Source organism: Phyllostomus hastatus, unplaced genomic scaffold (assembly GCF_019186645.2).
Source record: "Phyllostomus hastatus isolate PE091 unplaced genomic scaffold, TTU_PhHast_1.1 phas_contig_150, whole genome shotgun sequence".
Taxonomy (NCBI): domain Eukaryota; kingdom Metazoa; phylum Chordata; class Mammalia; order Chiroptera; family Phyllostomidae; genus Phyllostomus; species Phyllostomus hastatus.
Genome location: NW_025333611.1, coordinates 31,429,893 through 31,445,339, shown reverse-complemented (window position 1 = coordinate 31,445,339; position 15,447 = coordinate 31,429,893). Strand labels below are relative to the sequence as shown.

At 57.8% G+C, this 15,447-nt stretch overlaps 1 protein-coding gene across 10 annotated transcripts in view; it reads left to right on the top strand.

Annotated features, from left to right (window-relative positions):
- The first annotated feature begins 527 nt into the window (after positions 1-527).
- The window catches only part of SLC25A48 (solute carrier family 25 member 48), a 38,598-nt gene continuing 23,678 nt past the window's right edge, over positions 528-15,447 (top strand). For 2 of the 10 annotated variants that reach the window (XR_006784175.1, XM_045825492.1), the window contains exons 1-4: positions 532-766; positions 5,721-5,764; positions 10,290-10,361; positions 12,546-12,804. Coding sequence is in view for 9 of the 10 variants with exons in the window: in XM_045825492.1 (XP_045681448.1) it covers positions 673-766; positions 5,721-5,764; positions 10,290-10,361; positions 12,546-12,804 (469 nt within the window). In the remaining variant the exon portion in view is untranslated. The other 8 variants (XM_045825432.1, XM_045825451.1, XM_045825442.1 and 5 more) reach the window with 8 other exon arrangements.

Below are 15,447 nucleotides of genomic sequence, written 5' to 3'. Positions count from 1 at the left end.
GACTACCCCTGGACTGGATGCTTTCCGCATATTATTTCAGTTTTTCATGAACAAATAGGCTTCTAAGACCTGGGAACTGGGGAGCAGGCAGGGGCAGAGTCCCTCACCTCTCAAGTGGCCTGGAAAACTGTGTTTCCTGTCTATTTTATAGCGAAACTGCCCGTGGCTTCAACCAGCACCTCAGAGAAGCAAGCACTCCTGGTTTAGTTGGACACTTAGTTAGAATTATTTCAGCGCTGCTGTTTTAGCTTAAAAGAGAATGCGTCTTCACAGGTAAATCATCTACTTCCTGACCTTTGATAGAGCATCCCTCCCTCCCTTTTGTAATGCCCTTTGCAAAAATGTCCCTGAAATCATTTCGTGTCGGTCGCGATGTGAACAATGACAGGCCCCAGCAGGCGCTGTCGCCTCAAGGCATCGGGTTCCACAGTCGGCAAGGGAGAGGGCGACGAGGCCAGGCTCAGGGAATCTCCCCGGTGGCCGTGGCATCTTCCAGCCCGGGGTACGCCGTCGCCCCGCCCGCCTGCTGCGCCTTTAAGGTCCGCTGGGGGCGTGCTATCAGCTCCGCGGGGGACGGGAGACCGGGTTGGGCGTCGGACTTGCGTGCGCTCCGAGGATCTGGCTGGCCGCCCTCGCGTGCCCCTTCCGTGGGCCACGCCCCGCACAGGCTAAATGGGCACGGACCCGGACCTGGGCGGGCGCGGCGCCGCAGCCCGGGCCATGGGCAGCTTCCAGCTGGAAGACTTCGCGGCTGGCTGGATCGGAGGTGAGCTCACCCTGGATGAGCAGGATCCCCCGAAGTGGGTGTGCTTCAGGGAGACCGCGGGGTCGGGGTCGGAGAGACAGAGAGGCGGGCCAGGCGCCTCGTGGGCCAAGTTTACACCCCCAGCTCGGGACAAGGCACTCCGTGCCGGCGCTTTCTGCCTGCGCCGCGCGCGCCTCCCGCTGCGGGGAGAGCCCGTGGCCCGGCGCCTGGGGTCTTGCGGGTCCCCGTCGGCCACCCACAAAAACTCCGTGAGCCTCGCAGAGGTTCACCTGAGCTCCGGATTTACCTCCAAGTTAGGATACGCCGAGCTCGGTCGGGTAATGATTAAGCCGCTGGTCCAAGCCTGCAGCCAACGGAGCGTCCGGGCGCGTACACACCCTTCGGTTACCGGGTGCGCACTTTAATTTGGGGACGTGGCTCGTGGCTCGCAGGAACTTGTAGGTGAGGGTGGCTTGGTCGCTGGCCCCAGGAACGGGATGGGGAGCCCGATTTCGTGATCAGACTGGTCTTAGAGGGCGCCCAGGCTGGAGGGAGCAGGTGGTAGGCACCCCTCCCGTCCTCAGCCGCTGTCAGCTGCCCAGGACCCTGCTTCCCGCACTGTGGTCCCTCGTACCGCCCCAGCAGCCTGCCTCCGTCTCTGCTGGGTCTGAGATGGGTTTGCTGGGTCAGGGGTTTCATCCATTTCCTTCTCCATTCTTTTCTTTCCGATAGGTCTACGCCTCCTCTTCTCAGAAGCAGGTGGGGAATGGGGGAGGGTTGGAGGGACTTTCCTTACTGTAAAATATTGTCTCTCTTTTGGCCCCATCTAAGAGGGCCATTAGCAAAGGGATGTTGGCAAGTGCAGCTCCTCCCTGAAGAACAGATAAAATAGTACCGAGGTGCTGAGGCGGAGGCTATTTGGGGGCGGAAGAGAAACAGGTCAGGTAGCATCCAGGTCCTTCCCCTCCGGCACCCCCTCCCACTGGCAGCAGTGTGCCCCATCCCTGCACACGGCTGCAGGGCGCCTGCTCCACCCCCAGGCCCCGCCCCCTTCCTGAGCAGAGGCCGTTCCTTTCATGGTGGGCAAGTCTGTCGACATGGGCTCTTTTGGGCTGGGCTGAGACCCTCCCTCCTAATTTTCCCACTCAGGGGGCTGCACCTGGAGGCCCACCGTGCACACCCAGACCCTCTCTGGACACCCCTTCAGCCATTCCAAGGGAAAGCATTCTCCCGGCTGCTTCCTTAAGTAGCCAGGCGACTTCAGCACGGCTGTGGGGGGCTGGGTTTAGGAGACGCCCCAGTCTCCTCTGGCATGGAGACCCTCCCCTGTGGTGGGCTGCCCTTTATTCTAGAACTGTCTGTGCTCTGGGGACGTGAACATGTCTTTTTTGCTTCCATGAGACGGTGGAGAGTGTAGCAACGGTGAGTGCATAGTGGGTACCAGGTGCTGTTGAAGTGCTTTACGCGTATTTTAAAAACAACTCTATTAACGTTATTTTACATATTGTAAGATTCACCCATTTCCAGTGTAGGATTCCATGATATTTTTAGTAACTTTACCAAGTTGTGAAACCATTACCCTAAACTTTCTCTTCTCAGCCTTCTGACTGAAACCAAGTGTAGCATCTGCTCTTACCAGTCCCGGCCCTGCACTAGCTGTGGACTGTCGTCATCCCGCAGGGAGACCCTCGTGCCCACTGACAGTTAGACCCCGTCCTCCTGCTCCCCGCCCCCGCCCCCACCCCGGGAACCACCTCTCCCCACGCTGCGTTCTGCAGTGAGCCTCTGCTGGACAGTTTATGTACATGGAACCACACACATGGGGTCTCTTGTGTCTGTGGATTTATTTCTTTACAGTTCCAGCGAGGTGGCTACTATGACCACATCCCCACTTCACAGGTGAGGAAGTGGGCGCGCAGGGAGACTCGGTGGCCAGCCCGAGGCCCCGCGTGCAGCATGAGCCCAGGTCGCCCAGCCCGGGCAGCCTGGCTCCGGGGGCACTCCGACCCCTGTTCTCGGCTATGCTGTTTTCTTTCTTTCCACTTTTAAAAAAAAAGATTTTATTTACTTATTTTTAGAGAGAGGAGAAGGGAGGGAGAAAGAGAGGGAGAGAAACATCAACCAGTTGCCTCTTGTAAGCACTTTGACTGGGGACTGAACCTGCAGCCCAGGCATGTGCCCTGACTGGGAATTGAACCAGTGACCTTTCGCTTTGCAGGGTGATGCCTAACCAACTGAGTTACATCAGTCAGGGCTAGCTGTTTCCTCTCTTAATGACCTTGTGTGATAAAATTTTGCCACAATATCCTTCGTGTTTTGTTTGAAATTTTGCTGGCCTGTGAAGTCCCAAGGCCTGGACACCAGTGACGTGATGGTCTGACTTCTCACATTACATCCCTGCTTTCTGATGGGTGAGTTAAAGACGCAGGGAGATGCTGGCCCAAGGCTGGACCCAGGGGGCTTCCCTGGGCTGAGGGGTTCCCATAGTGAGGGATGCACTCACTGGGGTGGGGGGAGCAGCTGGAGCCTGCCCAGACTCCTTTGTTCCCCTGACGGGAGGGGTTCACGTGGAGTGCATTCGCCAGCTCCCCGCTGCCCACCACCTTCTGCCTCCGCCCAGTTCTGTGGGAGGGAGAGGCTGAGCGGGGTCTGGAGGTTCCGACCCAGGAAGCATTTGCTCTGGGATTAGCTGTTTTCTCTTCCCCTGCAAATATCTAAGATTTCAGGACCCCTTCCCTGCCTTACCTGGTGAGCAGAGACACTTCGCTCCTCATCACCGTGGTGGGGAGTTTGTCTTAGAAGGACGCTGGCCCCTGCTTCAACCTCGAAGTCGCTGACTTCTGCGGCCAGGGCTGCTTCCCCTGGTGGCCCCCAGGCGGCCTCCTCAACTCCAGAATGGCTCAGGTCTCGTGAACGTGTGTGGATGGGCATTCTTCTGTGGAAAGACCCAGAGTATCCATCACCTTTTCAAAGAGGCCTTCTTTAAAATAAATAAATAAATAAATAAATAAATAAATAAATTATCGGCCCTGGTTCGTGTGGTTCAGTGGATTGAGTGCTGGCCTGAGAACCCAAAGGTCTCTGGTTCGATTCCCAGTCAGGGCACATGCCTCGGTTGCGGGCCAGGTCCCCAGTTGGGAGCGTTCGAGAGAGGCAGTCAATCCACGTATCTCTCACATACCGATATTTCTCTCCCTCTCTTTCTCCCTCCCTTCCCCTCTCTCTAAAAGTAAATAAGTAAATAAAATCAATAGCAACAGCATCTCTTTTTGAGTGTCCTGGAAGGGCCAGACTCCCTCATGGTTCTTTGCGTTCAGTTCCTCACTCTACTCTTACCCTCAGGTGGGTGCTCATACTGTCCTCACCTACGCGTGCTACCGTGGGGTGCAGGAAAGTGAAGTAACCTGCAGGCAACTGAAAAGTTTCTGGGTCTTCTCTTCACACCCTCCCCTTTTTGAGACGAAATTTACATAACACAGGATTAACCATTGTGAAGTGCAAGTCAGTGACGTTTTGGCACGCCGCCAGCGTTGTGCAACCCTTGCCTCAGGTCAGCTCCAAAGCGTTTCCCTCTTGCCGCGCTCGAGGGTGAAGTCCCTGGCCCCACGCAGGCGCGCCACGGCCCCTCTCCAAGCCCTGGCGATCGCTTGCCCGCCTCCTGTCCCCGAGGGTTTCCCATTCTGGATAAGTTGTGTAAATGGAGTCACACAGTACGAGACCCTTTGGGTCTGGCCTCCCTCATTTTCACAGTGTTTCCAGCACTCATCCACGCGGCGGCCCGGTCAGCCCGTCACTCCCGGGCGTGTCTGATAATACTCCGCTGCGTGGGGAGCCCCAGCTTTGTTTGCCCCTTGGTCCAGGGACAGGCAGTTGGGCTGCCCCTCTGCCTGGCCATCGAGGCCAGTGCTGCTGTGCACACGCATGTACGTGTACTAGTTTGAGTGCCTCTTTCCCCTTCTTTTGAATATTTACCCAGGAGTGGAATTCCTGGGTCTTATGGTCATTCAAGGCTTGCCCTTCTGAGGAGCTGCCGCGCTGTGTTCCGCAGTGGCTGGGCTGTGTCATACCTCCACCAGCGGGGTCTGAGGGCTTCAGCTTCTCCACGTCCTCGCCAGCACTCACTTGCCTCTTCTTCTGGTTTACGTCACAGCTGTCCTGGGGCGTGACGGGGAGTCTCCCTGCGTTTTGATTGGCATTTCCCTGATGACTAACAATGTGGAGCATCTTTTCCTGTACTTGTTGGCCCCTTGCATATCTTCTTTGGAGAAATGTCTATTCAAGTCCTTTGCCCATATTTAAAAAAGGTTTTTTAGGTATAAGAGTTTATATGTTCTGGATACTAGGTTTTTATCAAATACTAGGATTTGCCAGTATTTCCCCCCCATTCTGTAGGTTGGCTTCACGCTCTTGATAGTATCCTTTGTTGCACAACAGTTTAACATTTTTGTGATGTTCAATTTGTCTATTTTTTCATTTGTTACTTGTGTTTTGGTCTCATATCTAAGAATCGATAGAAAACCTTAGGTCACAAACACTTTCCCCTGTGTTTTATTTACTATTGATTTTCATAGTTTCAGTGTTTCCACTTAGGTCTTCCATTTATAGTTTCAGCGTTTCCAATTAGTTCTGCTTGGAACTAATTGTTCTATGAGGTATGAGGTAAGCAGGGGGGTGGGGTGGGGGGTCTAACGTCACTCCTTTGCAGGTAAATACCCAGCTGTCCCAGCACCTTCACCGCCCTTTTTTGGGAGGAGGTGCTTGTTTCTTGACGCAGAGCCAGGGTTTACTCCATTGTCTCTGCCATCCCCCTTGCTGGGGCCAGTGCCAGGCAGGCGGCGGGTCCTCTCCAGTGCCTGGGCTTTGACCAAATGGGCTCACGCAAGAGCCTGAGCCCTCTGTCCTGTGCCCGGGAGCCCGTGAGTGCGAGCGAGGCGTCCAGGGGCCGAGTGACCAGGTACTCTTTTTCAACCCACAGGCGCAGCCAGTGTCATTGTCGGCCATCCTCTGGACACGGTCAAGGTATGGTAGCCATGTTTGTTATTTCCCCTTGCCGTGGGACCTGGCATGAGTCCGCCTGCAGGACCGGGCCTGCTGTGTCCACGCCCCAGACAGTCCCCAGCCCAGGGCGGGTCCTCTGCGCCAGCCCATGGGCGTGTGGTGCCGGGGCCTGGTTTGCAATGGCTCTGCCCCCCTTACTTGGCAGTGATTCTGTTTTGGCGGATGTCTCTCTCTGCCCCCAGGTTCTCATGAACTGGGGGTGGGGGATGGGGGCGGAGGGGGGGCACTAGTGAGTGTCCTGCAGGCCCCTGTGGAGCTAAGGAGCCAGGAAAGGCTTCCAATGAGCCCAAAGTCGAAGGCTGGGTTCCAGGTGATTAGAAAAGACATTTCAGGCACAGAGAACAGCTTGGGCAAAGGCGCAGAGATGGGGCCACTCTGTGGGGCCTCCGTGGGGAGGCCTGCGTGGGCAGTGTGCTGGCGCACCAGGTTTCTGGCAGCAGCCATGGGTCCGAGTCCAGGAAAGGGATGTCAGCACCCAGTGCTCAGAGGTCTTGGTGTCAGGTCAGAACCCTGGACCCCGGTCGGGAATGGGGAGCCTCTGCAAGACAAGGAAGCTCCCAGGTGTGAGGACTCTGAAGCCAGCAGGGCCACCTGGCATGGGGTCACTACGCCCCTTGGTCTGCAGATGGAGAAGCTGGCTCAGAACGGGGAAGGGGCTTGCTCAGGTCACACGACAAGTGAAAGCATCAAGGAGTGAGGCACTACAAAGGGGCATTCTTTGGCTTCACTCCACCTGTCCCCTCAGCGAGCAGGATGCAGAGCCGTGCCCTGAGAGTGCAGCCTCTGGTAGTGACACCCAGGTCCACGTCTAAGGCTCTGCCTGGCCGGCACACAGAGCAGCCTCACACACGCAGGCCCTTCTCTCACGGCTGCTGCCGTCTCCTCTCTCCCCTTCCTGCCCGTTGCATGGCAGTGGCCCCGCCTGGGTCAGAGCCAGTCCTGCTCTCTGTGTGATGGGGAGGTCAGCCTACTTGCCTTAAATACTTAGAGATATTTCCTGGCTCCTCATTTCTCTCATACAGGCCCTGCCTTTCGCTCACACATCAACCGCTTATTGGACCCTTTGTGAGGGCGCGGCAGGGACAGCGAGGCATTGGTGGTGGACCAAGCAGGTGCCACCCCTGCCCTGCGCGCCTTACAGCCACGCTCCTAATGCAGGTGAGCTGCTGCCACCTCCTCGCACAGGCAAGCCTGGTCACCCTGGGCCTGGTCACATGTCACCCGAAAACACTCTCCTCCTTCTCTCCCCTTGGTCCCTGAGCCTCTGGAGGGAACCCTTGGTGACACATAAAATCCAGCCTCTGCTCAGCCTGAGAGCCTTCCCGCTGGGGGCACAGCCTGAGATGCTAGCCTACACAGACGCCCCTCTGGGGCCAGCCCGGGTGTGGCCCCGGCCCTGTGTCTCCCAAGAACGTCCTCCTCCTTCCTTCATTCTGGCTGATGTTTTCTCCAGTGCCCCTGTCAACTGAGAAAGGTCCGGGCAAGAGCTTCAGGTAACCTGGAGCCCACCTGCTCTCTCCTGTGGCCGGGACAGAGCACTCAACCTCCCTGGGCCTGCGGGTCCGTGAAACGGGCAGAGCCCCTCCCCGGCGGGGCTGCCGTGAGGATGCTCGCTGTGACTCTGAGCACAGGGCACTGAGCGTGCCGCTCTCGCCTTGATGCACACGTACGCTGGGGCGTGTCTGAGACCCTGGGACCGGCCCGTGGAGCAGCCAAATTAGAAGGACCTGCTTGAGCTGCTGAGTTGGGTCAAAGTTTCCTTCCCCTGCCAGCAGCTGCCCCGTCACAGTTGGGAGAGCAGCCCCTGGCAGCGTGGTGACCGTGGGGCTGGCTGGCTTCAGGGCTCCTGCCTGGCCTGAGGCACTGGGACCAGAGTTTCCAGTAAGGGCCTGGCTGCCTTTCAACCGGCTAGTCAAGCAGGAGAGAAGACATGCACATTGTTTTAAGCCACTAAGTCATTTATTACAGGCAATTAGACAACAATAAGTTGCATCAGACAGCTAAGCCAGGGAGGCAGCTTCCTTCATCTGTAAAGCGGGGATGTGTCCGTGCCACAGAGCGTTTCTGGGAGTTGGGGAGATACGTGCTGTGAGATGCCTAGGGACTCCCCACGCATGCAGTTGGTGTACATTAAATGCCAGCTCCGGATGTAATTGGAAATCCCAGAGGCCTGAGCGGTGCTGCTGGCCTCGGTGGACGGCAGCCCCCACGTGCTCTGCACAGCTGGCGAACCTTTGCTCTGTGGCCATGGTCTGGGTTTGGCTCTTTGCTTAAGTGACTTGACCACTCAACCTTCTTAGTGAGGACGTGACCCTCCTGCGGGTCAACCACTTTGTGGACTCACCCCCCAGGGCCAGCCCTGCGTGCTGGGGCCAGTGGGAAGAGCGGTCAGCCGCAGGCCAGCCCGAAATGGGGCAGAGAGCGGCCTGCTCCCCCACCTGCCCTGGCTGGGGACACCGCAGCCCAGGGGGACCTCTGCTTGCCCAGAGGACATGAAGGCCCAGTTCTCACCTGGCAGCACCTCCCAGCGCCTCATCCCCTCCAGCCAGCCCTCCGACCGACCCCCGTCTGCTTCCCGCACGGCCCTCGTCCTCGGACACACGTGTTTACTTGGGGATTGCTTTTTATTGACTGTTCTTTCCAGCCCCACTCAGTCTAAGTCCCACGAGGGTGGGGCATCTGTGTTTTCCCTCTGTTCCATTCCCCAAGATCGGGCCGGTGCCGGCTATAAAATAGGCACTCGGCAAATATTGGTGGAGTGAGTCAATAAGTACATTTCTCTGATTATGAGAGTAACAATTATGAAGAGCATGACACCGTCGACGGATCACGCCGACAGGAGTGCTGCCCGTTTCCTCCAGCCGCCTGTCCGCGGAGAACTGTTCGGACGGAGGCCCGAGTAACTCAGCCTGGCCGTCGGCCCAGCCTGCCCACTCCGGGGAGGGGCGGGCTGAGTCAGAGGGTGGGCCTGAGCAGACTTCAGCTTTGCATGTAGCGTTGAAATTTTTTTTTACTAAGAGAATGTGGTCCCATGTAAGTTTTGTACTTAAAATTATTTTGTAATTACATAAGCTAGAAATAACCAAAGTAACCCCTGCTCATCGTAGGAAAGTTGGGAAACGAAGCAAAGTTCGATGCAGCAAAACAGGACCCGCGATCTTCACCTGAGAGACCTTCCCTTTCAGGGCTCTGTCCTCCCAGGGCCTCCTGCACCTGCCTGCGGACTGGGCTCCGGCTGTCAGTGTGGAGCATTAGCAGCACCCAGGCCTTAGCTCCTCCTGGGACTCTGGGTTTGGGGCTGGGGGTAGGGTCCGGATCTCTTCCTCTGTGGTTCTCATGGTTCCTTCCTCCCGGGCACAGCATGCTTGGGTGCTAAGGAAGTGTTTTGAGGGAGAATTATAGGCCACACATCTTCAGGGAAGTGGAACCCTCCAAGGCCAGGGTAAAGGGCACCCGGGCACTTTTGTGGGCTCACTCAGACCCTCTGTGCCCTCGTGGTGCCCCTGGCCACCACAGCCAGCCTCCATGGAGGACACCACACTTTCACCATCCCCACAGTACAAAGGGGCCAGGTGAGTGTCCCACGTGGCTCCAGGGACAAGAGGGAAGTAGGAAATGGCCCTGCTTCCCTTGGAGGGGTACCCAAGGAAACCCTAAGCAAACAGGCAAACATGACACCATTGCAACATTTAAGCACAGACCAAAAAGGTGAGCAGGTCCTGGAGGAAGAGCCTCCGGGGGGAAGAGGAGAGGTGGAAAGTTCTGGAGGTGGGGAAGAACGGATGCTCCAGAGAATGTGCTATGTGTGCGGGGGGGTGGGGGGGGGGTTGCGGGTCGTGGGGGCAGGGGGGCGAAGGAAATGGTCGGAGGGGGGCTGAGAGGCAGGTGTGGATGCTGGCTCAGGGCCTCCTGGGAGCTGGTGGAGGGTGTGCAGTGCATTCTGAGTCGATAGGAGCTCTTTGCACAGCGGTGACCCAATTCATCAGACCGTCAAAAGTCAGCCTGGGTCAGGGAGTGGGGCGGAAGCAGGAGGCCATCGAGGAGGCCAGGCCCCCACCCAGGTGAGCGGTGAAGGGGATCTCCAGGTGAGAGGAGCAGGTCACCCTGGGGAGTGTTTAGGAGGGCAGAGCGGCAGGCAAGATAGGACAGAGCCACGCCACCAGCTAGCTTTTTGTACGCAAGAGGCGGAGATCAGGCGGTCCCAGACAGGCATCGTTTTTGCTCAACAAACTGACCTTTGTTCTTCTCTGGGACCAAGAGGGCTCCTACTGCATTTAGGAAGGTCTGGATGGGAGGCTGAGGGACGCAGTGCAGGTAGGGGGCAGAGGGCCAGCCTGTGCAGGACTGAAGCCCAGGCCTCCCTCCTGCCCGTGTCCCTTCAGGCAGGGCCTCCCCTGTCTGTGCCTCAGTGCTGGATGCTCCACATCTTGGGGGCAGTGGGCATGTGAATGACCTCTGGGCCTCATGCTCTTGCCTGTCTCCGCAGACTCGCCTGCAGGCTGGCGTCGGCTACGGGAACACCCTCAGCTGTATCCGCACGGTGTACGGGAAGGAGAGCGTAAGTGCCCCTTGGGCGGGTGGCTGGAGCTCTACCCACCCGGGCCTCCCACAAAATTGGGCAAAGCCCACCTGGCCGGGGACCACAGCCCTGGCCCCCCGAGGGAATGTCGGGTGGGAGGCCGGTTTGTCCCCACCATCATGCTTGGCTCAGTTTCCCCGCTCGCCTCGCAGCATGCCCCAGACAGCATGCATTACCTAAGCCAACCCTGCCCCTAGTGCGATGTTGTTGGAGAAAGAAACCGGTTTTGTATAAACTCTCTGCAGAAATTCTGAGGAATTTAGAGCCACAGTGGAAAATTACTGCAAAAAACAGGGTAACTTGTCAAGTTTTTCAAAACCAAGTGAGTGGGCAGGACCGTGTGCCCACAGGCGCCCCTTCGTCCCGGTGCAGCAGGGGCCGGGCACTGTGGTGTCCCAGCCCACAGCCGGCTGGTGCCCCGGGCGCTGAGGACGGTGGGACCCAAGGCTCTTCTTTGCAAAGGGGAAACGTGAGTAATATTTTATAGAAGATGAATCAGGGGCCTTTCTCGAAAGTTGCTGTGTCCTTTAGGGAGACCTGCCAAGGCCCCTTTTTGGGGAAGTTAAAACAAACTTTAAAATTTAGGATGATGAGACCTGTTGATTTAAAACGATGGTCAGGCACCAGCCCCACGACAGTCCCCAGCTTTTGCTTGAGTCCCGGGAACGTGGCCCCATTGTGGACCTGGGTCTCGGGAGCCTCCTGCCCGCACCTGCAGTTTCCCCGCAGACCCAGCCTGGCTGGTGTCGGGTGCCGTGCTAACTGGTATCGGCTGCTTTAAACTCGGGGCGAGTCTGCCCACCTGCACTCTCTGTTCCGGGCTCACGTGCACTTGCTCCGTGCCCTGAAAGGCGGCTGTTGATTCTCCCTTGTTGGCACCTGTCCCCCACAGTCTGCCAGCCAGTGTCCCAGCTCCAGGGCTGCGGTGGCGACCGAGGGCGTTCGTCTGAGACCCAGCAGCTCAGGGCTCTGCGACGTCCCAGGTTACCCGAGGAAGGGGCTAGAGCGGGCTCTGTGTGTGTGTGTGTGTGTGTGTGTGTGTGTGTCTGCTGCACGTGTGTGTGGCAACCAGCCCACGTGAGCTGCCCGGTCTCTAGCAGGTCAGGGTTGGCCGGTTTGCGTCTAGCCTGGGGTTTGTGCGGCAGCTCCTGGCGCCTTTTCACCTTTGGCAAGGGGCTCGTGCGCACTGCCCTGACTCCTCCACGGGCCAGTGGAATTTTCCGGTGTCTGCACAGCCTGTGTGGTGTCCAGTGGGAATGCAGAGTGGATGGGACCCTGACCTCAGCCTCAGCACCCTCTCCCCGGCCTCCTGTGTCCTGTATGTGCATAGAAGCCTCTAGGTGCTGTGTGTCCAGGGTCTCCTCCCTTGAGTTGTTCCTTCAAGAGACACTCATGCTCGGGGGCACCCCTGGGGAGGACTGTGGGACCCTCTTCTTAGCCCTTCGCCACAAGCTTAGCGCATTATATATATTTAAAATTCGTTATTGATTTCTTTTGAGAGACACACAGAGAGAAACATTGATTTGTTGTTCTACTTGTTTATGCATTCATTTTATGTCCCCTGACCAGGGATTGAACCCACAACCTTGGTTTATTGGGACTATGCTCTAACCAACTGAGCTCCCCCAGCAGGGCTCTGAGCACATTGTACTTTAATTTGTCCATCCAGGTTCACCCTCCCCTCCCCGGCCAGACTGTGAACTTGGTGGAGGCTTTTCCTCCTGTTGTCCCCCAGGGCCTGGCACATGGCAAGTGCCTGGAGAATGCGTTTGTTGGAGTGGCCAGCGAAGAGGGTGTGTGTGCTGCTTGGCAAGCTTGCCGCCCACGAGAGCTGCACAGGCACCCCTCGGCCGCAGCCCAGGGGCCCTGCCACTCCCGTCACAAATACGCGCTCCAGGCCCGGGACACCATGGTGGCTCCCGCAAGACTCCCCGCAGAAGCCAGTTCCTCCTCAGGGCAGGCATGCCCCCACCGGCCCCGTCTCTCCTTCCACAGCAGCACCCCGTTTCGTCCTCTTTCTGGCACCTCGGTTTATTTTTGTGCTGTCTCCCCCAGCCCACGGGGCCCAGCCCTCGGGGGGCAGGGTCTGTGCCCGGGGCCCGCGAGGGGGGCTTGGCACCAGCCTGCAGTTCTCACGCTCCCCTCCCTGGGGTTTCCCCGCAGGTGTTCGGCTTCTTCAAGGGCATGTCCTTCCCCCTGGCCAGCATCGCCGTCTACAACTCGGTGGTGTTTGGGGTCTTCAGCAACACGCAGAGGTTCCTCAGCCAGCACCAGAGCAGGGAGCCCGAGGCTGGCCAGCCCCACACCCTGTCGAGCCTGCTCCTGGCCAGCGTGGCGGCCGGCGTGGTGTCCGTCGGACTGGGCACGCCCGTGGACCTCATCAAGATCCGCTTGCAGATGCAAACACAGCCGTTTCGGGAAAGTAAGAGGCCGGGAGGGGCCTGGTGTCCGGGCGCCTGTGACCCTCCCCTGATTCGCCAGATCTGGGGTGTGGTTGTTAACATCCTTCTTATTGAGCGGGGCCTCTGCAGGGTCCCAGAGGAATCGTTACTTTATCTAGAGTAGTAACCTCATTGGTTAGTACTGACTACATGCCGGGCACCTGCTAAGACCTCTGCTGTGTTCTTTTCGTTCGTCTTCATAGCCGTCCTGTGAGGCAGGTGCTGTTACTCTTTCCATTTACAGAGGCGAAACTGAGGTTCCCAGAGGTTCAGACACTTGGTGAGTGAGGGCCAGCTATGTAATTTGCAGTGCCCAGTGAAAAGTGAAAATGTGGGACTCTTGTTAAAAAATTATTAAGAATTTTTAAAGGGTAGAACATTAAGCCAGGCATGGGGACACAGGTCTCAAAGCCGCACCTGCCCCAGGTACCAGGGAGTGAGGCTGGGGAGGCCCCACACCTGCGTGGGCTCCTGGGTGTGGAGGGGACGCTCCTCTCCTCGCCCTCGCCGCTCTGACTAAAGCTTCGTTTCTGGTCCTCGGGGTGCTATGCGGCCACTCCTGCACCACGGCTGCCCCGTCACTTCCTCTTTGCTGGGAAGAGGCTGCTGCATCTTCTCCTGGAGCGGCTCCGATGAGGCGGGAGGAACCGGAAGGCGCTCCCTGTGCAGAGTAGAAGGTGCCGGCTTGGAGAGGACAAGCTGGGGATCCCAGGAGACAGATTTCAATGCCCTGGAGTTTGGCTTTTGGCTATAATTTTACTCTCTCCTTGGGGAAGATATTGCCCCTCCCAGGCCGCAGTTTCCTTTCCTGTATAATGGAAGGTCCGGATCCATGGTCCTCCCTGTCACCTCAGGTAAATGATCCGGGCTGACGGCTCACGTGGCTAAGACCCCTCCCCCACAGCCAATCTTCTGCGTGTGACCCCCGTGCCCACAGACGGAGCTCCAAGAGTTTGCTCGGGGCCACCCTGGCCCAGCACTTCTCCTGCCGAAGCCCAGATGCCATGGTTCAGTCCAGGATGGGCCTGTGCACCCTCTGAGCATGATGCTGGTGCTGCCTACTGGGGCACGTGCAGGGCCAGGGGTCTGGCTGCCCCGAGGAGGGTAGTGGAGGAAATAGGGGGAGGTATATGGGGTGGGGCAGCCAGCCTGGACCCCAGGGGAGATGTTTCTCCAGTAATGCTTTCCTTCAGAAAGCCAGGGACATTTGGAGGGAGATTAGTTGGTGAGCGTTCTTCTTCTTCTCCTTCTAGCAAGAGAAAATAACCAAATTTAATACACACACACGTACGTGAGCCCCGCACACACGAGAGGCAGAGGCCCCACACTCGGGGCAGTTCAGGTACAGAAAGGAAGCATGGATAGATGGGACGCATTTGGAGCCAGGGACGAGGTGAGGTGCAGTGAGGTCACTGCAGGGTGACAAGAAGAGCAGACCTTTACTAAGTAGAGGTTTGCCCTGTTCTGGTGGCAGGTCAAAAGAGGGTGTCTCTGATCATCTCTTCCAGGCAGGGCCTGTAATAATTGCTGAGCTTTCTTGACAGTGTCTGGATCCATCCCCTGTCCTGCCCTCACCTCCTGCACCTTCCCTGAGGAAGGTGCTAGAATGGTGGCTGACTTTGCAAGCCAAGGCCTGAGCTATGGTGGTCCTGAGGCCGAGCTAGAAGCCTCTGGAGAGTGGAGGAAGGATGGCAGGCAGCCAGCAAATAGCAGGACTTGAGAAAGGCCCCAGAGCTGGGTGTGCAGGCGCCTGAGTTTGAGGGAGCTGAGCAGCTGCCACCAGCGGCTGCCGAATTGCCCGTGGTGTGTCTGACGCTGTGTCAAGGGCGGTGGTATTTACATCATCTCATTTATTATCCACCCTGACTGTGTGAGGTAGGTATGACTGTTAGCCTGCTTATTTACCCAACATGCAATCATTATGCACCTGCTGTATGCCGGGCACAGGGCTAGGTGATGTGGACACAGTGGTGAGCAAAAGAACCCGCCCTGCCCCTCTTGTGGTGCTCTGCCCATGTCAAACATGGCTCGAGGGAGGGAGTGGGTCAGGCTTTCAGCCAGGCTGGGAGTCAGGAAGGGCCCAGAGCAGCTGGTAGGAGGGGCGGCAGGAGAGGCTGGAGGCTGGGACTGTGCCCCTGGCCAGGGCAGCCCCAAAGGTCACCCATGCCTGCTTGCCTGGGAGTGGCCCAGCCGGGCTGGGATTCTCCAGAGCTGCCCATCCAGGAAGTTCGGACTCTTCTGGAGCCTGGCTTCCTGGAGACACCCGGGGAACAGTGAGAACGTCGGGGCCTGGTGCCCTCCCTATGCCTCTCCACCGCAGGAGACGCTGACCGCATCTCCCGAGGGATGGGGCTTTCTGACCCTGCTCCTGCGAGGATGGGACCCTGCCCTTGACCCCAGGTTGCCAGTTCATTGTGGTGCCGTAGGAGACTGCTTCTCCTAAGTCAACGCCTAAAGGCAGCGGCAGAGAATGCACATGGGTGGGTTTGGCCCTCCCAGTGTGCCAGAAACTGGCCTTTGGGAGCTCAGGGACGTTGCAGGCAGCCAAGGAGGTTCCCATGGGCAAACATTTCTCAGCCCTGCCCTGCAAAGTTCTAAGTCATTGGTGCCTGGCCCCAGGGGCT